At 38.9% G+C, this 24,334-nt stretch overlaps 1 protein-coding gene across 1 annotated transcript; it reads left to right on the top strand.

Moving 5' to 3' along the window:
* Window positions 1-2,338: 2,338 nt before the first annotated feature.
* Window positions 2,339-23,073, top strand: LOC126942225 (zinc finger protein 85-like). The gene is given in 5 exon segments (XM_050769580.1): window positions 2,339-2,500; window positions 13,280-13,406; window positions 13,883-13,981; window positions 17,803-19,348; window positions 19,350-23,073. Coding segments are annotated over 5 exon segments (1,866 nt in total). The 5' UTR covers window positions 2,339-2,497; the 3' UTR covers window positions 19,441-23,073.
* Window positions 23,074-24,334: the final 1,261 nt, after the last annotated feature.

The raw sequence follows: 24,334 nt of genomic DNA, 5'->3' as shown, positions 1-24,334 counted from the left end.
TGAGACTACAGGTGTGTGCCACCACACCCAGCTAATTTTTGTGTTTTTAGTAGAGGTGACGTTTCACCATGTTGACCAGACTGGTTTCAAACTCCTGACCTAACGTGATCCTCCCGCCTTGGCCTATTAAAGTTCTGGAATTACAGGCATGAGCCAGCATGCCTGGCATGCTTCTGTTTTTCTTTCAGAATGCTGCCATCTTCATGAAAAAAAGCCCATATTAGGCCAGGCGCGGTAGCTCACACCTGTAATCCCAGCACTTTGGGAGGCCAACGTGGGCGGATCACGAGGTCAGGAGATGGAGACTATCCTGGCTAACATGGTGAAACACCGTCTCTACTAAAAATACAAAAAAATTAGCCGGGCATGGTAGTGGTCGCCTGTAATCCCAGCTACTCAGGAGGCTGAGGCATGAGAATCACTTGAACCCTGGAGGTGGAGCTTGCAGTGAACAGATATCGCACCACTGCACTCCACCCTGGGTGACAGAACAAGACTCCATCTCAAAAAAAGAAAAAAAAAAAAGCCCGTATTAGCCAACTGGAGTATAAGATACTATGAGGAGGAGAAGCAAGGTATCCCTGTTGACAGTCCCAGAAGCAGAAGCTCACCTCTGCAAGCACAGTTGCTTTCCTAGTCAATGAGCAGCTCATGATAGATACATGTCTGAAGGAGCTTAGCTGAGAACAGAAGAATGGCCCCACTGAGCCCAGCCTAAATGACTGAGCATTTCAATTATGAACTAATCAGTTTTGGATGGTTTATTATGCTGCCATAGCCAACTAATGCATGCACCCAGTGCAGACAGAATGCTAAGATTTAATGACAGGTTGATTACTAGTTACCTTCTAACATTGGGCACCATAAAAGTACTGATATTTTTTCCCATTTAAAGTTAGATATCTAGTAAGATAATATTGAGAAATGCAGAAATATGGCCGGGGGTGGTGGCTCACACCTATAATCCCTGTACTTTGGGAGGCCAAGGTGGTTGGATCACCTGAGGGTGGGAGTTCAAGACCAGCCTGACCAACATGGAGAAATCCCGTCTCTACTAAAAATACAAAAAAATTAGCCAGGCGTGGTGGCGCATGCCTCTAATCCCAGCTACTCGGGAGGCTGAGGTAGGAGAATCGCTTGAACCCAGGAGGCAGACATTGCGGTGAGCCAAGACCTTGCCATTGCGGCAACAAGAGTGAAACTCCATCTCAAAAAAAAAAAAAAAAATGCCGAAATACATGTGGACATGTGGACATGTATGCATGTGATTGGTGCTTATATTCACTCAGTTTCCCATACCACAGGAGAAAACAGCTAACCACAGCCTGACCATTAGGGTCATGGTCAAATAGCAAAATAAGTGTGCCTTTAATCTATTTTCTTCCTATATAAACATTAAAGGTCAAGACTGTCAACAGATCTGAAGACATAGATTTTTTTCTCCTGTGGCCCCATCATCCTTTGTTCACTGTCTGATCTCTGAAAGAAAGGTGGGCAACAGGTGGTAAGCAGTGGTTTACCTGTGGTTTATTTCTGCTGCTATCAGTTTTTTCTATAACCAGTATTTGTTCCACCCTCGGAACTGAAAAGAGATGTTGATAAATAGAGGCTGTCCCCTCACCTGTGGCAAAAAAGGGGTGTTCAGGCCCTCCACCCCCACTGACATCACAGCTGTACTTCAATGTGGCAGCTATTGGCCATGTGTGGCTACTGGGTGCCTGGAATGTGGCTGGTCTGAACTGCAATGTGCTGGAAAGGTAAAATACAGAATTAGTTTCAAAGATTTTGTTTCAAATGTATATATACTTCATTAATAATTACATATTGCTCACATGTTAAAATGAAAATATTTTGAATATATTGGGTTAATTAAATTGTTACAATCAATTCCACTTGTTTCTTCGTTCTTGTTAAAGTTTGGCTACTAGAAAATTTTAAATTCACATGTGACTCACATTTTATTTCAGACGATTGCCTGATCGAAGGACCAGAATACAGGGAGGTCATAAAATCTAAAATTTTAGAACAATTGTTGTTATACTTTGTTCATTTGTGAATAGCCATACAATATATTATTTTTGAATGCATATAACTTGATACACGAGGTTAAGGGCAAATACCCTCTGGTGTGGGCCTGACTCAGCTCAGGAAGGAAGCCCTGTCTGAAAAGGCTGCAGCCTAGGCTGTCACTCTTTCTTCTTTCAGCCCAGCATCCAATCACATCTTCTGTCACTCACGGCCTGAAAAGACGTGCCTTAAATATTATCCAATCAGAGACGCTGGGCTGGGAACCGTCCAATCAGGAACGCAGCTGGAGCAGACAGGGCGGCTTCCGGGATGTGGCGGGGCCTTTGTCTCTCGCTGCAGCCTGTGCTCCAGGTCTTGTCTTCTCTGTTCTGTGTCCTCTGCTCCTAGAGGCCCAGCCTCTGTGTCCCTGTAACCTGCAGGTATTGGGTGATCCACAACTAAGACGCTGGGACCCCCTGGAAGCCTAGAAATGGTGAGAGTGCCGGGTGCGCCATCCCGAGAGGGGAAAGGGGTTGGTTGAAACCGGTGGGAAGCGGCTGTGGCGGGACTCGGGCCTCCCTGTAGTCCGCTCCACAATCTGCGCTCGGAGTTCTTTTTGCCCAGCTCGGCCCTAGTCCCCTTCAGCCATAAGATGGCGGCTGCGCTGACAGCCGTGCCCGGGCGTCCTGTCTCTTCCGTGCACAGTGACTGTGCCCTGGACTGGAGCCCTCTCTGGGCAGCTCTGCATCCTCAGCACCGCGTCTCTCCTTGATTGAGCAAGGCCCACGGGAGGGTCGTCAGGGGAGAATCCTGACTCGGGGTGCGGGTTCATGAATGGGAAGAGCTTTGGTCTTTGGGGTTCCCAGTTCCTCTTTCTTTTCTATTAAAAATGTATGGGGGGACGGGCGCTGTGGCTCACGCCTATAGTTTCAGCACTTTGGGAAGCCGAGGTGGGCGGATCATCTGAGGTCAGGAGTTCAAGACCATCCTGGCCCACATGGTGAAACCCCGTCTCAATTAAAAAAAAAAAAAAAACACACACACACACAAAAATTAGCCGGGCGTCATGGCTTGCGCCTACAATCCCAGCTACTCAGGAGGCTGAGGCAGGAGAATCGCTTGAACCCGGGAGGCGGAGGTTGCAGTGAGCCGAGATCGCGCTACTGCACTCCAGCCTGGGCAAGAGGAGCGAAACTCCGTCTCAAAAAAAAAAAAAAAAAAAAAAAAGTATAGGAGTCACCGCAAAAGTATTAAAGAACTTAAAAAGTGGTTCAAGTATTGTAGAGCACTCAGCTATGGCTTGTAGTTTGTGGTCCATGGGAGGCTTGAATAAAAGACTTTTATAAGGTGCATGATGAAGAACATCAAATTTAGTAATTGGTTAGGTACAGTTATGTAGTCTCTTAATTTGTACGATCGTGTTGGCAATTTTCAGGTTATGTAATCAGAGTTTAATTGGCAGTTTATAGTTGGTTAAGCCTGAATTTTGTTTTCCCCGATGTGGTAATTTACTAAAAAATACATTATTAGTTAGATTTTTTTAAAAAAGGAGGACCCCAGGGACTAGAGCCACCTCAGTCTAATTGCCTGCCACTGAATTATTTGCACAGTCCACAGGGTACTTCTTTTCCCCTGCATTTTTCACACGTGTCTCAAGCAGGGTCTCAAATCTAGTTCTTACTCCGTGTTCTTCCAGATTAACTCTGATTTACAGTAAAATACTAAATTTCCAGTGTCGTTGACATTCCCAAATGCCACCTTCCGCTCCCTGATACACATAATCAATTATTTGTCCTTTATTGTACATTTTATTATATTTCAATTAATCTTTGACAAACCATTGGATGGCACTATTGAAAACATTGTCTTCTGTTTGTAAATATTTCCCATGAGAAGAAAGCGAATAATAATCCCTGACACTATATGGTAAAAAAAATCTCTGTGTCTCTTCCTTTTATCTTCCCTAGGCACAGAATTCCTATCAGAATGGTGTTGGGTCAAGGTTTCCATTTGGAAACTTTATGGGGTGATGGATCATCAGCCACTCTTCAGTTTTTTCCTGGTCCTGGGTTTTCAGTACTGTCTGGGGATAAACCAAGGTGCCCACCACGGTGGCTCTGTTGGCTAGAGTGTCTAGTGAATATCAGCTCCTGGGTCATTTTCTCTCACAGGACAACCTGAGGTATGAAGTGTATCCCATCAAGGGAGCAGGTAGATACCCTGGGTGTGAGTGCAGTCTCCTGGTGTATTCTTCCTTTGAAAAGCTAACTCCTTGAGACATTAAGATTGACTTCATCCGGCTGGGCGCGGTGGCTCACACCTGTAATCCCAGCACTTTGGGAGGCCGAGGTGGGCGGATCACGAGGTCAGGAGTTTGAGACAAGCATGGCCAATATAGTGAAACCCCGTCTCTACTAAAAATATAAAAATTAGCCAGGCATGGTGGCACACACCTGTAATCCCAACTACTAGGGAGGCTGAGGCAGAAGAATTGCTTGAACCCGGGAGGCAGAGGTTGCAGTGAGCCGAGATCGCACCACTGCACTCTAGCCTGGGCGAAAGAGCGAGACTGTATTTAAAAAAAAAAAAAAAAAAAAAGATTGACTTCACCCAACCCAGCTTCTATTTCTTTTTTTTTTTTTTTTTTTTTTTTTTTTTTTTTGAGACGGAGTCTCGGTCTGTCGCCCAGGCTGGAGTGCAGTGGCCGGATCTCAGCTCACTGCAAGCTCCGCCTCCCGGGTTCACGCCATTCTCCTGCCTCAGCCTCCCGAGTAGCTGGGACTACAGGCGCCCACCGCCTCGCCCGGCTAGTTTTTTGTATTTTTTAGTAGAGACGGGGTTTCACTGGGTTATCCAGGATGGTCTCGATCTCCTGACCTCGTGATCCGCCGGTCTCGGCCTCCCAAAGTGCTGGGATTACAGGCTTGAGCCACCGCGCCCGGCCCAGCTTCTATTTCTTGGAGACACATTGCTGGTCAGCCAGTCAGATGCTGGTATTGAGAGAAAAATGCAGAAATAATTTTTACCCCCTGGATTCTCTAAGATTTGTGAAAGAACAAATAGTATCCCAAAAGACAGAAAAAAGTCACCCCAGTGAGATGGTGCAAGAACTTGCAAAGTAAAATGCACTTGGGGCAGTCACTGGGGTATAGTGCAGTGTCTCTTGAGAGGCTGGTCATTGAGAACTTTAGTGAGCAGGAGTGGGTGGGAGAATCTTTCAAGTGATTGAGTGGCCTGACTTGACACATAGGTCAGACACATGTGTTTTCTAATCAGCACTGTCACTCCATGGGTTTGTCACCTTGAAAAGATTTGTTCGCTTATTTTGACTTCAGCTTCTTTTAATTGTAAATTGCATTTAATTAGTGAAGTTTAAAAGGCACAAAAATATTTGCATAGGGTGTGAAAGAAGAGGGTTTTAGAAAAAAAAATTAAACTCTGATCATATATTCCATTTGTTAAGAATTCTCATTTACCTTTTCCTTTGTCAGTGTGAGTTTAAAATTTTTCTCAGGTGTGCTTATGGCTGGGTGATTCTAAACAGAATTCCAAGTCTTAGCTTTTAGAATGTTATCAAGAAGAAAATTAGGAAAAATCTCTCTTCCATTTTGGCTGTAGAAAATAAATAGATTTCCACAAGAGAATGTGGTGTATAATTGGTGAGTTACATAGATTCATGAAAACATCAATTTCTCTTTTTGCAGGGTAAAGTTGTGACAGTGAATATTTCTGTCCCATATCCTGTTATCTTGATTTTTAAGTTTCATGCTAAATTTTATGAGATGAAACTTGGTACCTCTTAGAAGGTACCGCTTAGAAGTGTTCCCATGACTAATTGTTTACTACATGATTTTTAATAGAAATAATAAAATAATATGTTTATTGTTGAAAAGGAATAGGTGCTTTTGCTTTTCTAATTGAGGTATAAAATGTAAGCACCAAAAACTTTCTTTTTTTATATGAACACAATGTTTGAGTGATTTCATTGGAGTTTTCAGTTTTAAAAACCAAGGGAATAAATCTGATGTGGAAATTAAAGCTTGAACCCAGTGACTGCAATGTAAGGCTAATATTAAGCCTACAATAAAAGGTTATTAAACGCCCAGTTAGTTCTTTCTGGGGAGCCTCCCCTGCAGATGTCCCAGCCTGCTCACCCCAGCCATGGAAGAAGTCTTTATCCTAAGAGAATCTCCAAAGCCCTGGAAAGCTGGGGCCCCACCGGCAAATGCAGTTAAGGTTAAGATGAAAGGAAACTGGGAGTCTTACTGATGAGAAACTTTTTTATTGTTTTGAGGCACTTTCTAGACTTTGTAAAATAAAACAAAGTTAGATTTGTGTAAAAAAAAAAAAAAAAAAAAAAAGAATTCCAGCGGAATATTGCAACAGGAGGAAGTACCAACTATATAATCTTTATGGCTTGCAAAGTTTAAGCAGACAAAGGCTTTGTTTCCTAGGGAGGCGCATAAAAGTTTAGAAGAAAGGTGGGAGGGGAATGGCAAATGGAGAGGGAAAAAAATCAGATTTTAGATCAGAGAATGTTTTACCCTGAAGTCAGCATGTTTGTAGGAGGGACATAAAATGGGGTTGTATGTTGACTCACACTCAGGGTAGCTCAAAGTTCAGGAGCCTGTGGGAAAAAAAATAAAGTTAAGTGACATTTGATTAAGAAGTATTTTATTTCTGTGCATGGTGGCTCATGCCTGTAATCCTAGCACTTTGGGAGGCTGAGGTGGGCACTTTACCTGAGGTCAGGAGTTTGAGACCAGCCTGACCAACACAAACCCTGTCTCTACTAAAAATACAAAATTAGCCAGGCATGGTGGTACATGCCTGTAATCCCAGCTACTCGGGAGGCTGAGGCAGGAGAATCCCTTGAACCCAGGAGGCGGAGGTTGTGGTGAGCCGATATTGTGCCATTGCACTCTGTCTCAAAAAATAAAAATTAAAAAAATAAATAAAGTATTTTATTTAGACCAGTGAAGACAAATTCCAACACCTACTCAAAAATTCAGCTGATTTTTTAATGAGAAAAGGAAGAAAATGTGTAGAGTATATATCTGGCTATGTGATAGGTAAGAAAAGGGAGCACCTTCTAAGTCATAAATAAAGAAGGGTGTTTCTGACCGGGTATGGTGGCTCACGCCTGTAATCCCAACACTTTGGGAGGCCGAGGCGTGAGGATCATGATGTCAGGAGTTCAACACCAGCCTGGCCAAAATGGTGAAACCCTGTCTCTACTAAAAATACAAAAATTAGCCGGGCGTGGTGGTATGTGCCTGTAGTCCCAGCTACTTGGGAGGCTGAGGCAGAAGAATCTCTTGAAGCGGGAGGCGGAGTTTGCAGTGAGCCGAGATCGTGCCACTACACTCCACCCTGGAGACAGAGCAAGACTCCGTCTGAGGGGGAAAAAAAAAAAGTGTTTCTTTTCATAAACTGTTGCTGGAGCACACAAAGGATGAATGTTATTAATCACAGCTATTTTCCAGGATTATGTATGTGTTTCATTTTTCCCCACTTCTTTATTCTCTACATTACTTTCATTTGACTTTTTCTGGGTTGTGTCTTTTATAATAAACCAGTAAACATAACTACAATGTTTGCTGAGTTCTGCGAGTAGCTCTATCAAATTATTGAACTAGAGGGAGGTTATGGGAATCCCCACATTTTAAACTACTAGTAGCTCAGAAGCATAGATTGGCCTATGGGGTTTGTGACTGGCATCTGTAATGAGGACAATGTTGTGGGACCGAACCCTGAATCAGGGTCTGTGCTGACTCTGGGTAGTGTCAGAATTCAAATTTCAGATAATTAGTAGGTATTGGAGAATTGCTTAGTGTTCAGCAAACTCTACAGATTTGATACCAGAAAAAAGATATCACAGAGGCCTGGCCTCGAATGGAACTCTGGGTGTCTGGGAATGGGAGGCTCTGCTCTCATGTACACAGGCTGTCACACTGCCCATTGTCTTGTGATTCCAGGTCTCCTCCCAGGGTGACTGTGGACTGAAAACTTGGAGGAAAGGACCTCTGATGACAGACCCCCTTTTCTTGCAGCTGCCACCACAGGAGTCCCACCCACTCACAAACACACACTAGACGTTGACGTATCCACATCCCTCTCAAGACTAGTCATCATCCTTGGGACTTTTACCACATCATTGTGGATCCTAGTGTTTCTTGCCAAAATCCCACAAGAGTGTCTACAAGTCTCCTGGCATATCCCAACCCCCAGACACTGAATCTGCAGCAGCAACCTGTTTTCTCCACCAAGCTAGGGTTCTGGACCACCTGTTCATAATCCCATCTGCCTGCACAGGCACAAATAAATCAGAGTACAGCCCCACTTGGACCGCTATCTATATGTAGCAAAAACCTACAATCCTTCCACCTACATTGCACTTTTCCCCACCCATGAAGTTTTTTTCTTTTAACTTTTGATTTTGGTTCAGGGATACATGTGCAGGTTTCTTATATAGGTAAAATTGTGTCACGGGGGTTTGGTGTCGATTATTTTGTCACAGAGGTACTAAGCATAACACCAAACAAATATTTATTCAAATTCTCCTTGTCATCTCAGCCTCCACCCTTACTAGGCCTCGTTGTCTGTTGTTTCTTTTTTTGTGTACATGTTGTTATTGAACTCTTACTTTTTTTTTTTTTTTTTTTTTGAGATAGAGCCTTGCTCTGTCGCCCAGGCTGGAGTACAGTGACAGGATTCACTAGACAAAAACTCTGATCTCTTTTTTTTTTTTTTTGAGACAGAGTCTTGCTCTGTCACCCAGGCTGGAGTGTAATCGCACGATCTCAGCTCACTGCAACCTCTGCCTCCCAGGTTCAAGCAATTCTTCTGCTTCAGCTTCCCAACTAGCTGGGACTCCAGGTGCACACCACCACACCTGGCTAATTTTTGTATTTTTAGTAGAGACAGGGCCTCACCATCTTGGCCAGGCTGGTCTCGAACTCCTGACCTTGTGATCCTCCCACCTCAGCCTCCAAAAGTGCTGGGATTACAGGCATGAGTCACTGCACCCAGCCTATTTCTATTTCTTTTACCTTGCTAAGAATACATATATATCTTATAATAAAATTACCCTAGAAAACCTTAAAATATTTCTTTAAATTTCTGATTAGTATATGTTGTAAAATTGAGGGAGCAGTGGCTTAAAAAGATTAAAATTACACAAACTCTGGGATTTAAGTTTCTGTTAGGTAAGCTTAGGCAAAACAGAACTGGAAATACCCCAGTGGCATAGAGAACAGAATTCTACACAGAGTCCTCTCCGTGCCCCAGTTCTGTTTAGATTTAACCTATTTGGAGGCCTTATTTAGGTCTGGCCCCACGCTGGAGTCTTGCCTCACACAATTTGTTAGAAGAAATCAGAGTTTTGGGCCAGGCGCGGTGGCTCACGCCTGTAATCCCAGCACTTTGGGAGGCCAAGGTGGGCAGATCATAACGTCAGGAGTTTGAGACCAGCCTGACCAACATAGTGAAACCCAATCTCTACTAAAAAAAAAAATACAAAAATTACCCTGGTGTGCTAGTATGCACCTGTAATCCCAGTTACTTGGGAGGCTGAGGCAGGAGAGTCTCTTGAACCCAGGAGGTGGAGGTTGCAGTGAGCTGAGATCATGCCATTGCACTCCAGTCTTGCCCTGGGTGACAGGGCAAGACTCCGTCTCAAAAAAAAAAAAAGGAAGAAGACAAGATCAGAGTTTTTGTCTGGTGAATCCTGCTGCCTTTCTAGAGCTGGTGCTCACAATCTCCTAAAACCCCAAAACAGATAAATGGTAAAAATAAAGTATGTATTTTAGGGTCTTAATTTTTAATTTTTTTTATTAAAACCAGTGCTTGCAGTTCTACATTGTTTAACAACTTGTTTTCTACTTTTGCAAATCCAGTAGTTGCTCTGCAAGTCACATAAAATTAAATATAAATATGGTAAAAACTTCTCTAAAATACATTAAACCTTCTTTTCTGTATTATTCTTATCTGTCTACATTTAGCTTTTCTTCTATGCAATTAAAAAAAAAAATGACAGAGAAACAAGAAGAAATAGAAAGGCTGGGCTCTTTATTTAAATCCTAAGAATTATTAAACAATAACAGCTTTCAGAGTGTTATGATGATGAAATCACGTAATGTGTTATTGCCAACACAGTGCTCTTTAACATCCTTTTGAGTACATAGTTCCCACTTAATGTATCTTGCATTAGTACATGTGTACATGTTGTTGCCAAATGCAGGCTTATTCAGACATTGCTGCCTTCTGTTTCCTCTGTAAACTTTAATGAACCAGCAAAGAATATGATATTTTAGGATGGAGATGGGTTTTATTTATTTATTTATTTAGAGACAGAGTTTCGCTCTTGCTGCCCAGGCTGGAGTGCAATGGCATGATCTCAGCCCACCACAACCTCTGCCTCCCAGGTTCAAGTGATTCTCCTGCCTCAGCCCCCCGAGTAGCTGGGATTACAGGCAATCACCACCACATCTGGCTAATTTTTTGTATTTTTAGTAGAGACTGGGTTTCTCCATGTTGGTCAGGCTGGTCTCAAACTCTCAACCTCATGTGATCCGCCTGCCTCGGCCTCCCAAAGTGCTGAGATTACAGACATGAGCCACCGCGCCTGGCAGAGATGTGTTGTCTTTATTTGTACCAGAAGTATTTGGTTGTGACAAGAGTGCTGAGTGTAAGGGACCCTGTGCTGTGTCTGCTTTCTCTAATGCTAATAATGAGCCCAGGGGGAGCAACATCAACATTGACAGGGGACTTGTTTAAAATCCCATTCATGGACCCTTTCCAAACCTGCAGAATCACATTACATAGAATGAAGTCAAAATTACCAAGTGATTTATAAGCTCATTAAGGCTTGAGAGGCAATGCTTAGCTAAGTGGTTATCAGCCCAGGCTTCTCATTAGGATTCCATGGCCAGTTTGCAGAAATTTCTTTACTTGTGCCCTTTCCATGTATTCTGTTTATTGTTCTGGGGGAAAGCATCCATGTTGTAGTAATGAAGTGCTTCATGTGACTCTTAAATTGAGGCCAGAATCAAGTATGAGGTGTTCCAGGTACATTGATGTGTTAAGTTCTACCTTTGCACTAAAGGGTGGCCACAGGACTGTTTCTGTTTGGGTTTGGTAGGGACAGGGCAATGTGGCCCATATTTTCTTTTCCTTTTCTTTTTTTTTTTGAGATGGAGTTTCACTGGAGTGCAGTGGTGCGATCTCAGCTCTCCGCAACCTCTGCCTCCTAGGTTCAAGCGATTCCCCTGCTTCAGCCTCCCTAGTAGTTGGGACTACAGGCGCATGCCCCTACGCCTGGCTAATTTTTTGTATTTTTAGTAGAAACGGTGTTTCATTGTGTTAGCCAGGATGGTCTCGATCTTCTGACCTCATGATCTGCCTGCCTCGGCCTCCCAAAGTACTGGGATTACAGGAGTGAGCCACCAACCCCAGCCATGGCCCATATTTTCATTATTGTAGCAGAAATTGCTGGTGTCTGTGACAGGGGAGGGCACCTGAGAACAGGAAAAGTGAAATGTATTTTGATCTCCATGGAGCAGCTCATTGTTCCTGAATCTCTTCCGTTATAAAGGACAGAAATGAGTGAGCTTTTTTTGCCGGTCTTGATCCTTCTGCCTGTGGGTCTCGTGGTAGCAGATAAGCAGGTGATGCTGACATCTTTAAAGACATATTCTCAACATGCAGCTGTAATTTGTTCGAAGAATCTCATCTGAAAAGGATTCCCAGAAAAGGAGAAAGAAGAAAAAATGGCTTTTTTTTTTTTTAAGCAAAACATGTCTCAGATCAAGAGCTGTGTCCACTGTGCCTCCTAGAATGCCATGCAAATCATTACTTCTCTATTGTATTATTCCTCCCTAAAGAGTTTATTTTAACTACTTTTAAAACATTTTGTGATAGTCAAGGGTGTCTGAAAAATATTTGTTTCTATATACCAGAGCCCTTTCTACATTCTTCACATTGTGGCTTCTTATATGCCATGCAGAATTCCTACCACGAATTTATAATCTGCACTATTTAAAATGTTCCCTTTGTCACTGTTGAACATGAAAAGGTGTGGATACTCAAGATTTCTATTGGCGGAAAGCTGGAGTCATTTGTAAAGATGGAAAACATGTAATGTTGAGGTTCCATCTGTATTCTCCATTACCTCTATGCAAAACAGAATCAAGGAAATGCTTAGTTAAACAAGATGACATTACCCAGAAAGTTCTAAACAAAAATTGTCAGGAGATACCTGCTCTCTAGGGTGCTAAAGAAAGATGACTTAAAATTGTTATTACAAATTATAGAACAGGGAAGATATCTGTATCCTGAACTTTGCATAAAACTGATTTTTTAATGTTAAAATTCAGACTGTAATTTAGTTTTGGAGGGGCAGTATCACAGCCATGATGCTGTGTCATTCCGTGTGCATCAGCACATCATAAAAATTTGTCCTAGTGCAGTTCATGTTAACGATTCACTTGGTTAAAGAGTTCTCTGACAGATTTTGTCACTATAGTTAATTTTTTTTCTCTTCATTATTATCTTAATGCAGCTAATATACATAAACCATCACAGTTAATCTAGCAGCTGCCCTTTTTTCCTAGTTTTTTGGGAGTTTTTTTGTTTGTTTGTTTTTGTTTTTGTTTTTGATTTTTTTGCATATATCTGTCTTTGGAAAGTCAAAGCTCTTATCTTTGTTTACAGGCCAGAAAAATTAGGAAAAACACAGGACTCTTCCCCTTACTGGATGTTTGACAAAATATTATTCTTGACCAAAAACATTGACCTTACTGGTGAGCTTGTTAGAAATTCAGACAATCAGACTTTATTCCAGATCATCTGAAAAAACAACCTGCGTTAACAAGTTCTCCAGTTGATTGTACACATTAAAATTTAAAAAGTACCTTCTAATTCAACCTGTCTTTTCCATCACAATTCATTCTCTACAATGCATATACAGCACTCAAAAAATATACATTTTTATGCCCTTAATTTTATACTATGTCATCCAGAAAAGTATCATGTATACACTGATATTGTGGATCTTATGCCACTCTCTTTTCTTAGAGTTAAAAAATACATTAGAGAATATTTCTAAATAATAGAAAATTATTTTATTTTATAATTTTAGTTCCTCCTATAAGTCAGAAAATTACCTTTACTCTCTCATGTCACCTCGAGTCAAATTAAAAATGCTTTTCGTAACCACTTGGTAATCGTGTGTATGTGTGTGTGTGCGTGTGTATGTGTGTGTATTTTTCAGGGACCATTGACATTTAGGGATGTGGCCATAGAATTCTCTCTGAAGGAGTGGCAATGCCTGGACACTGCACAGCGGAATTTATATAGGAATGTGATGTTAGAGAACTACAGAAACCTGGTCTTCCTGGGTGAGCATAACTTCAATACTCAATTCCTAATATACCCTAAAGGTGTTATTTCTTTTCTTTGTGGAATTTTTTTTGGTAAAGTGTGCTTTGCATACATTAGTTTCAGATCCCTGTTTTCAAGAAAACCTTGAGGATTAATACATGTAGAAAAGAATTTGTTCAAGATGTTTCATTTTTACCTTAACTTTCCAAATTCCTGAGCTAATCTGTATCCTTCACTCTAGATTACTAAATTCCACAAATTTTGTGGCATAAAATATTTTTGCCCATACCTTAAAACGTAATTGCCAACACCAGTTTTTGATTCAGTAGTACTGGATAGTAAAACTAAGAACCTACAAATCAAAAATATTTTTTAAGTATTTGGAAATGTCTGTTATAAATTAGTATCTTGGGATTTACTATCTAAGCACATTACTAGATTGGTCATTACAGAAGATGAGCAGGATTTATATTATTTATTTTTAATAAAACAGGTATTGCTGTTTCTAAGCCAGACCTGATCACTTGTCTAGAGCAAGGAAAAGAGGCCTGGAGTATGAAGAGACATGAGATCATGGTGGCCAAATCCCCAGGTAGGTGAAAGTGAAAATGAATACAATAGACAGCAGAGATAAGAGGTCCAAAGGTCAAGGAGAATACCAGTCCTTAAAATGTGGTTTCGGAAACTGTGTTCCAAAGAAAATAGTTTCTCGGAAGCCTGAGGTTTCTTTCTTTTTTCTTTTCTTTTCTTTTTGTTCTTTTCTTTTCTTCTTCTTTCTTTTTTTTTTTTTTTTTTTTTTTTTTTTTTTTTTTTTGCCCGCACATGGGGGTTTCTTCTACTTTCCCTTTGGTGATCTTCAAGTTTACAGTTAGAGCCAAAGTCCTTTTTGTGGCATATAAGAGACTGCACAGTCTGACTGCTTTTTCATTGTTTTGGGGGACACACAAATATCTGCATAATTTTGAAAAACTCTCTGTTAAACAATTTTTTAAATTCTATTTTTGCATCATTTTTGAAATGTGTGAGTAGTGGTTTCTGTTCCATTGAGGGGGTTTTTTTGTTCATTTTTCTGCACATTCCATCCTGTTTGTATTACTACAGTCTTAAAATAGAGTTTGAAATTATAAAGTATGATGCCCCTATGCTTTGTTCTTTTACCTCAAGATTGCTTTGGCTCTGCAAAGTTTATTGTAGTTTCATGTATGTTTTAGAATTGTATTTTTCATTACTGTAAAAACTGCCACTAGATTTTTTTTTTTTTTCGCTCTTGTTACCCAGGCTGAAATGCAATGGTGTGATCTCGGCTCACTGCAACCTCCACCTCAGGGTTTCTCCATGTTGGTCAGGCTGGTCTCAAACTCCTGACCTCAGGTGATCCACCTGCCTTGGCCTCTCAAAGTGCTAGGATTACAGGTGTGATCACCACGCCTGGCCGCCACTAGAATTTTGATAGGGAGTTTATTGAATCTATAGGTTACTTTGTGTAACATGGCACTTTAACAATATTTATTCTTTCAATCCATAGACATGAAATATTTTAAAATTTATTTGTGTCTTCTCTAGTTTCTTTCTATGATATCTTATATCTTCCAGTGTAAAAATGTTTTACCTCTTTGGGTAAATTTGTTCTCAGAAATTTATTATTTTGATGCTATTATAGATTGTTTTCTTTATCAGATAGTTTGTTTTAAATACATGGAACCATAATTTATACTTTTATGTTAATTTTATATTTTGCTAATTTACTGAGTGTATTTATTAGTTTAGACAGGTTTTAATGTACTATGGTTGATGGTTTTCTATATATAAGATTATATGATCTACAACCAGCAACTTTTACTTATTTGTCTTCAATTTCAATGGCTTTAAAAATTTTTTTTTACTAATTCTGCCACATACTTCCAGTGCTATATTAAAATGGAAGCATTGACAATAGTATTGGGAATGGGTGCTTGATGTCACAAAAATCCTTTGAGAGACAAAGGATCTCTCAGCAAGGCTAGTTTACTCTCTGCAGAAAGAGTACACTCGCGAACAGTTTTGCCACAAGAATGCACTGAACAAAGGAGACAGGGTCACTTATAACCTGATGTGTTCACCCTACTGCTGTGTCCGGTTTCCACTGGCTACAACGGGACCTCACATTCTGTATTTGTCCCAATTGGCTAGCAACTTAGAACTTTCTAAAAGAGGCAAAGGCAGAGGAGAACAAAGGAAGGAGGGAGCAACTTGTGGAATGCTGAGAAAGGTGAAAACACTTCCAAATAAGGAATATTAACAGGCTATGACCTAATGCTTGCTTGGACCAGTATAAGCATGCCAGGGCAAATATTTAGGCTAAAATGTGGGAGCTAAGAACACAAAGTACATTGATTAGTTTATTATGGCTAGCAGATATCTAAGAATGTTAGCACAGGTCTTTGAATACATTTTGATTCTAAGAGAAGTTACTATTTATTCCTAATTAGATGAGGAGAAAAGTCCCTTTGAAGAGGAACCTCTATTTCACATTTCACAATGAGCACAATATAGTTTTGCATTGGTGTGTATGAATTTGAATGAGCAAACAGCTCTTCAGGTTTTGTTTTGTTTTGTTTTGTTTGTTTGTTTTGAGATGGAGTCTCGCTCTGTCACCAGGCTGGAGTGCAGTGGCACGATCTCGTCTCACTGCAACCTCTGCCTCCTGGGTTCAGGTGATTCCCCTGCCTCAGCCTCCCAAGTAGCTGTGACTACAAGTGTGCACCACCACACCTGGACAATTTTTTTGTATCTTAGTAGAGACAGAGTTTCACCGTATTGGCCAGGCGGGTCTCAAACTCCTGACCTCATGATCCACCTGCCTCATCCTCCCAAAGTGCTTGAATTATAGGCATGAGCCTCCACGCCTGGCCCTCTTCAAGTTTTTATAAAACGGTTTCAGAAGGTTAAGATCTTCTGTTGGGCCCCCAGGGTGATGGGATGCCCTCTGGGTTTATAGTTCAGAGGAGTTGTAGCTTAATCACAAGGCTTCTGGGTCTGCACTAGGGTCTACCTTTAGTTGGTTTGTTATAAGAGGCTTGGGTAGCTGTAACTCCCTTTTTATTTTTGGACAGACTGAATATCCTTCAGGACTTCTATATATAGGGCAGACACTAGCTCAGGTTTCTGCAGTCGAGTCTAATAATGGCAGTGCCAGTATACTTTTTAAACTAATTTCAGGACTATCACAAAATCACACAGTTTCCTTCTGGCTTGCAAAATTTTCATGACAAATTTACTGGTTATCTCATAAGACTATGCTTATAAATGACACATCACTTTTATCTTGCAGCTTTCAGGATTCTCTACTTGTTTGTGACTTGAAATTGCACTCATGTATGTGTTTGTTAAAAATATCTTTGTATGTGTTCTAGTTTGTTGAGCTTCTTCATTTTTACATCATTTTTTCTTACATTAAATTTTTTTTGTATTTTTCACTTCCACAATTTCTGTTTTTTATATTTTTAATATTTTGTTATCCTCATTCTTCTGATTTTCAATAGCTGTCTGTGTTTCTATTTTCTTCATTGAATATTATTCAGGTTTTTAAAACTAATTTGTATATGTTTATTTTTAATGGTAGCTTTCTGAAATTTTTATATTTCTGATGGGGCTATGTTGCCCTAATATTTTGTATACATTGTAATCTTTCATTGAAATTTAGACATTAAAAACAAACTACCTGTAACAATCTTCATATTATAGCTTTGTCCTGGCATAGTCTGAAACCAATGGTCTTGGATAGAGATTCTGAGAGTTTCTCTAACATGTTCTTAGGATGTGTCTTGTCTGGAATTTTTTAGGTTTTTTTAGTTAAAGGAGTTTGTTCATGTTTCTTCTTAATAGTCAGTAATCATTTGCTACAACTATTTCCTGCCTATAGTATTGCAGTCTCTTCGCTACTGTAGCATTTACCTTTGATCTCACCAGACTCAAACTGCCATTCCAATGCCTATACCATTTATTTCAGTACAGAAACCAGTGTCTGGAAAAGTCCCTGGAAATCAGAAATAAAAATGTTTTTGCCACTATTTTTCTTGTCTTTTATAAAAGAAACCAGGAGTTGCCAATTTACTTCTAAAGGCACTCTGTTACATTGGGCAGCAGAAAGAGCTATGTTGTAAATGTAATAAACTGTTTTTTTCCTATGTGGCTCTTTGCATTATGCTCACCTGGGGCACTGCACACACTTAACTCATTTATAAATTTTCCACAGATGTATTTTGGTCAGTATGTTTTTGTTACATTTATATGTCTATGAAGCATTTAGGGCCTATGGTATTTTGCTGTGCCATCTTACTTAATGTAGTTTGTTTAGTTTTATATGTTACATTTGTAAACTGTCTTCATCTAAGTCTAGCAAGTGGAGTAATATGTCATTTTTATTTCTTTCAGTTATGTGTTCTCATTTTGCCCAAGACCTTTGGCCAGAGCAGAATATAAAAGATTCTTTCCAAAAAGCGACACTGAAAAGATATGGAACGTGTAGACATGAGAATTTGCCATTAAGAAAAGGCTGTGAAAGTGTGGATGAGTGTAAGATGCACAAAGGAGGTTATAATGGACTTAACCAATGTCTCACAGCTACCCAGAGCAAAATATTTCAATGTGATAAATATGTAAAAGTCATTCATAAATTTTCAAATTCAAACAGACATAGGATAAGACATACTAAAAAGAAACCTTTCAAATGTAGAGACTGTGGCAAATCATTTCGAATGATTTCATGCCTAACTCAACATAGCAGAATTCATACTAGAGTAAATTCCTACAAATGTGAAGAATGTGGAAAAACCTTTAACTGGTCCTCAACTCTTACTAAACATAAGAGAATTCATACGGGAGAGAAACCCTACAAATGTGAAGAATGTGGTAAAGCTTTTAACCAGTCCTCAAATCTTATTAAACATAAGAAAATTCATACTGGAGAGAAACCCTACAAATGTGAAGAATGTGGCAAAGCTTTTAACCGATCCTCAACTCTTACTACCCATAAGATAATTCATACTGGAGAGAAACCCTACAAATGTAAAGAATGTGGTAAAGCTTTTAACCGATCTTCAACCCTTACTTCCCACAGAAAAATTCATACTGGAGAGAAACCTTACAAATGTGAAGAATGTGGCAAGGCCTTTAAGCAGTCCTCAAACCTAACTACACATAAGATAATTCATACTGGAGAGAAACCCTACAAATGTAAAAAATGTGGAAAAGCCTTTAACCAGTCTGCACACCTTACTACACACAAGATAATTCATACGGGAGAGAAACCCTACAAATGTGAAAAATGTGGAAAAGCCTTTAATCATTTCTCACACCTTACTACACATAAGATAATTCATACTGCAGAGAAACCTTACAAATGTAAAGAATGTGGTAAAGCTTTTAAACACTCTTCCACCCTTACTAAACATAAGATAATTCATACTGGAGAGAAGCCCTACAAATGTAAAGAATGTGGAAAAGCTTTCAACCAATCCTCAAAACTTACTGAACATAAGAAAATTCATACTGGAGAGAAACCCTATGAATGTGAAAAATGTGGCAAAGCTTTTAACCAGTCCTCAAATCTTACTAGACATAAGAAAATTCATACTGAAGAGAAACCTTACAAATGTGAAGAATGTGGCAAAGGTTTTAAATGGCCCTCAACCCTTACTATCCATAAGGTAATTCATACTGGAGAGAAACCATACAAATGTGAAGAATGTGGCAAAGCTTTTAACCAATCCTCAAAACTTACTAAACATAAGAAAATTCATACTGGAGAGAAACCCTACACATGTGAAGAATGTGGCAAAGCCTTTAACCAGTCCTCAAACCTTACTAAACATAAGAGAATTCATACTGGAGAAAAACCTTACAAATGTGAAGAATGTGACAAAGCTTTTAAATGGTCCTCAGTCCTTACTAAACATAAGATAATTCATACCGGAGAAAAATTACAAATGTGAAAATTATGGCAAAGCTTTTAAGCAATTCACAAGTCTTATTAAACATAAGAAAATTTATACTGGAGAGAAACCCTACTAACCTGAAAGATATGACAATAATTTTGACACCACCTCAAACTTACAAGCATAAAAGTAATCATACTGGTGAGAAATTCTAAAAATGTGAAGAATGTGACAGTCTTTAAATGGTTGTCACACTTTATTTTAGGTAAGATAATTCATACTGGAACAAACTACAAGTGCGAACAATGTGGCAAAGCTTAATTTATGCTCATACCTTATTGCACAGAAAAGAATTTATACTTGAGAAAAATTATACAAATATAAAGAGTGTGGAAAAGCCATTAATATCTGCTCACATCTTATTCAGCATCAGAAAGTTAATACTTAATAAAAGCATTATAAATGCAATTACTGTCCAAAAAGCATTCAGAAAATATAAGCCTTTAATGTGAAAAAGAGTAATCATTTTGAAGACAAACACTGCAAATATAAAGAGGGTTGTAGTACCTTGTATCACAAATCTTATTGTACTGATTTTGTACTAGAGGAAACCCCTGAAGCAGTCGCTTAAACTTTGTTTAACATCAGAGAATATTTTTTTTTGAGATGGAGTTTCGCTGGTTATCCAGGCTGGAGTGTAATGGCGTGATCTCGGCTCCCCGCAACATCTGCCTCCCAGGTTCAAGCGATTCTCCTGCTCCAGCCTCCCGAGTAACTGGGATTACAGGCATGTGCCACCATGCCTGGATAATTTTGTATTTTTGGAAGAGACGGGGTTTCTCCATGTTGGTCAGGCTCATCTCAAACTCCTGATCTCAGGTGATCCGCCCACCTCAGCCTCTCAAAGTGCTGGGATTACAGGCGTGAGCCACAACACCTGGCCAACATCAGAGAATTTATATTTGAGAAAAACCCTGCAAATGTAACAAATTTTGAAAGACCTTTTCAAAAACTACAGCTTAAAAAGCAGCAGAGGATTCATACTAAAATATATTTTTGCAGATGCAGTAGATATAAAAATATATTTAATCCGAAGTTTATGTAAATATCAGAGGATTCACAGTAGAAATATCTAAGGCGCTGGCACTTCAGACACTACACTAAATCAGAGTGCTGAGTATAGAAAATAATCCAAAACTAAATTTGGTGGACAAATTATTTGTATATAACTTTAAAAGAAGTAGAACATTTTTTGCAGAGTTTTCATTACATTCAAAGTATACTTTTTTTCCTTAAAAAAATTACAGGTTTTTTGAAAAGCAAATAATCATGTAATTCAATTTTCAAATTACTTCATGCTCTTTCTTCTTCATTGCTATTATATTCACATGTGAAAGCATGTGATCACTTGTTGCTGCATCAAAGACATGAGTTTTTTTTTTTATTAGGTGGTCAGTATTTATGACCTTTTCTATTAAAGAATAAGAACATTAGGCTGGGTGTGGTGGTTCACGCCTGTAATCCCAGCACTTTGGGAAGCCGAGACGGGCAGATCATGAGGTCAGGAGTTTGAGACCAACCTGGCCAATATGGTGAAACTCCATCTACTAAAAACTACAAAAATTAGCTGTGCACTGTGGTGCACACCTGTAATCCCAGCTACTGGGGAAGTTGAGGCAGGAGAATCACTTGAACCCAAAAGGCGGAGGTTGCAGTGAGCCGAGATCGCACCACTCCGCTGTAACCTGGGCAACAGCAAGACTCGGTCTCAAAAAAAAAAAAAGAAAAATACACTATTCTTATGTACGCTCCAGCCTGGGTGACAGGACGAGACTCCATCTCAAAAAAAAAAAAAAAAACAAGAACATTAAAATGTAAGATGCGTGATGAAAATCTAAGTGGTGGGGCTCTTTGTGGTTAAAATAATATTGAGTGATATATGAGGTAGTTGTTCAGAGTAATATTCTTCTGCATTATAGTGAATGAAAAACATTTTTAGTTTTAGTTAAAATTAGTAATATTTTACTAATTATATTTCTCTGTAATAAAATGCAGTACATTTTAAATTTGTCAGATTACATGTAAACTTAGTTTTTTAATTAAACTTTTTTAACATTATGACCATTGTGCATTCAGCGATGCGTTATTATGCCACTAAGTTTAACCTATCTAGCTTACTCAAGAATGTAGTTAAAAGATGGTTACAGTGTTCAATTTGGTAACATAATGAACTAACATCTCTTTTACCAGTGACTTTAAACTGCAAATTGGTTAAAGAATATTGTTCTTGTAGGTTAAATTTTTATTCTTTTTTTTCTTATATGAACTTATTTTTGTAAATTTTTGTGGGTATATAGTATGTGTATATATTTATGCCATATATAGAATATTTTGATACAGGTGTATAATATGTAATAATCACATCAGGGTAAGTGAAGTATCCATCACCTCCAGCATTTATCCTTTGTATTACAAACCTATTCTACACATTTAGTTATTTTGAATAGTGCAATTGTTTTTGGTGACAGGGTCATTTTATGGTCATAATAAGAATTGTATAGAAGTATTCATAAAATCCATACATTTCTGAATTCTGAATAAACATTTAAAAATTTGTTAATTTTTTTTTAAACATGTGGCCTCTCTGCCTGCAAACATACAGACTCTTAATTTTTATTTACATAGAAGTAAAATACACATATATTACTCTAAAGATAAACCTTAGGGGTAAGAAAATTATAAAGTATGTGTGTTTTGTGAATATGAATTTGTACCTATATTCAGAAGAAAACAATATTGGAGCAAAACAAATCATCTTAATAGTTGGCTGTGTGTGGTGGCTCACGCCTGTAATCCCATCACTTTGGGAGGTTGAGGCAGGTGGATCACCTGAGGTCAGGAGTTTGAGACCAGTCTGACCAATATGGTGAAACCCCATCTCTACTAAAAATACAAAAATCAGCTGGGTGTGGTGGTGTACACCTCTAGTCCCAGTTATTCAAGAGGCTGAGACAGGAGAATTGCTTGAACCCAGGAGGTGGAGTTTGCAGTGAACTGAGGTTATGCCAATGCACTCCAGCCTGGGTGAAAGAGTAAGACTCATCTCTAAAATAAGAATAATAATAATAAGGTAGCTTACTAGAAACCTGAATACCTCAAAAATGCTGAAAACAAATGTATACTCTGCTTTATGTTGAATTTATTACTGTAATATATCATGGCTTATGGTTCAGAATCTTCTCATGCAAATATTTTTGTTTTGACTTGCCTGGTACGTATGCTGGACCTATAATTTTCTTGCTTTTTATAATTATTTTTATAGTTGCTGAGGCATTATTATGTGAGTTTGTCAGGGATTATAATGCTTTTATAAAATTTAGTAGTGCACACAAAATAATGTTTAGATGTAATTCCAAAATTAGTGTATTAAGTTATATTTTATGTTCTTAGAACATTTCATTTCTTCTTTTAATTGAAGTACTCTATTTAATCTGCTTTTCTTTAGTTGTTGTTCTTTTCACTTTTTATAATTGAAATAACTATATTTATTTATTGAGCCAATTTTTTTTCAGGTAAGTACTAAGGATGCTTTATAAGTCATGAGGATGTTTTTATATATAAATATAGCAAACAAACATGAGAGTGCTTGCTGTGTAACAGATGCTCCATAACAAGCTATAAATATTCCTGCTGAGGTTAGTTTGTAGCTTCAAGTCAGAGATGGAAAATATCAATGGTGAAAAAATAATATTGATTCTTCATGTTAAGAAGACATTTTTTCCAGGTTACAAAGCTGACTCTTGCTGAATTTAAAGAGAAATTCTGCTTCCTTTTTTTTTTATTATTATTATTGTACTTTTAAATTCTAGGGTACATGTGCACAACATGCAGGTTTGTTACATATGAATACATGTGCCATGTTGGTGTGCTGCACCCATTAACTCGTCATTTACATTAGGTATATCTCCTAATGCTATCCCTCCCCCCCACACACAATAGGACCCGGTGTGTGACGATCCCCTTCCTGTGTCCGAGTGATCTCATTGTTCAATTCCCCCTATGAGTGAGAACATGCGGTATTTGGTTTTCTGTTCTTGCAATAGTTTGCTGAGAATGATGGTTTCCAGCTGCATCCATGTCCCAACAAAGGACACGAACTCATCCTTTTTTATGGCTGCATAGTATTCCATGGTGTATATGTGCCACATTTTCTTAATCCAGTCTATCACTGATGGACATTTGGGTTGATTCCAAGTCTTTGCTATTGTGAATTGTGCCGCAATAAACATATATGTGCATGTGTCTTTATAGCAGCATGACTTATAATTCTTTGGGTATATCCCCAGTAATGGGATGGCTGGGTCAAATGGTGTTTCTAGTTCTAGATCCTTGAGGAATCGCCACAGTGTTTTCCACAATAGTTGAACTAGTTTACAGTCCCACCAAGAGTGTAAAAGTGTTCCTATTTCTCCACATCCTCTCCAGCACCTGTTGTTTCCTTATTTTTTAATGATTGACATTCTAACTGGTGTGAGATGGTATCTCATTGTGGTTTTGATTTGTATCTCTCTGATGGTGAGTGATGATGAGCATTTTTTCATGTGTCTGTTGGCTGTATGCATGTCTTCTTTTGAGAAGTGTCTGTTCATATCCTTTGCCCACTTTTCAATGGGGTGGTTTTTTTTTCTCTTGTAAATTTGATTGAGTTCTTTATAGGTTCTGGATATTAGCCCTTTGTCAGATGAGTAGATTGCAAAAATTTTTTCCCATTCTGTAGGTTGCCTGTTCACTCTGATGGTAGTTTCTTTTGCTGAGCAGAAGCTCTTTAGTTTAATTAGATCCCATGTGTCAATTTTGGCTTTTGTTGCCATTGCTTTTGGTGTTTTAGACATGAAGTCCTTGCCCATGCCTATGTCCTGAATGGTATTACCTAGGTTTTATTCTAGGGTTTTTATGGTTTTAGGTCTAACATTTAAGTCTCTAATCCATCTTGAATTAATTTTTGTATAAGGAGTAAGGAAAGGATCCAG

This window comes from Macaca thibetana, chromosome 19 (genome assembly GCF_024542745.1).
Source record: "Macaca thibetana thibetana isolate TM-01 chromosome 19, ASM2454274v1, whole genome shotgun sequence".
NCBI lineage: Eukaryota > Metazoa > Chordata > Mammalia > Primates > Cercopithecidae > Macaca > Macaca thibetana.
Note: the sequence above shows the minus strand (reverse complement) of the source record. Positions and strands in the feature narration are given on the sequence as shown.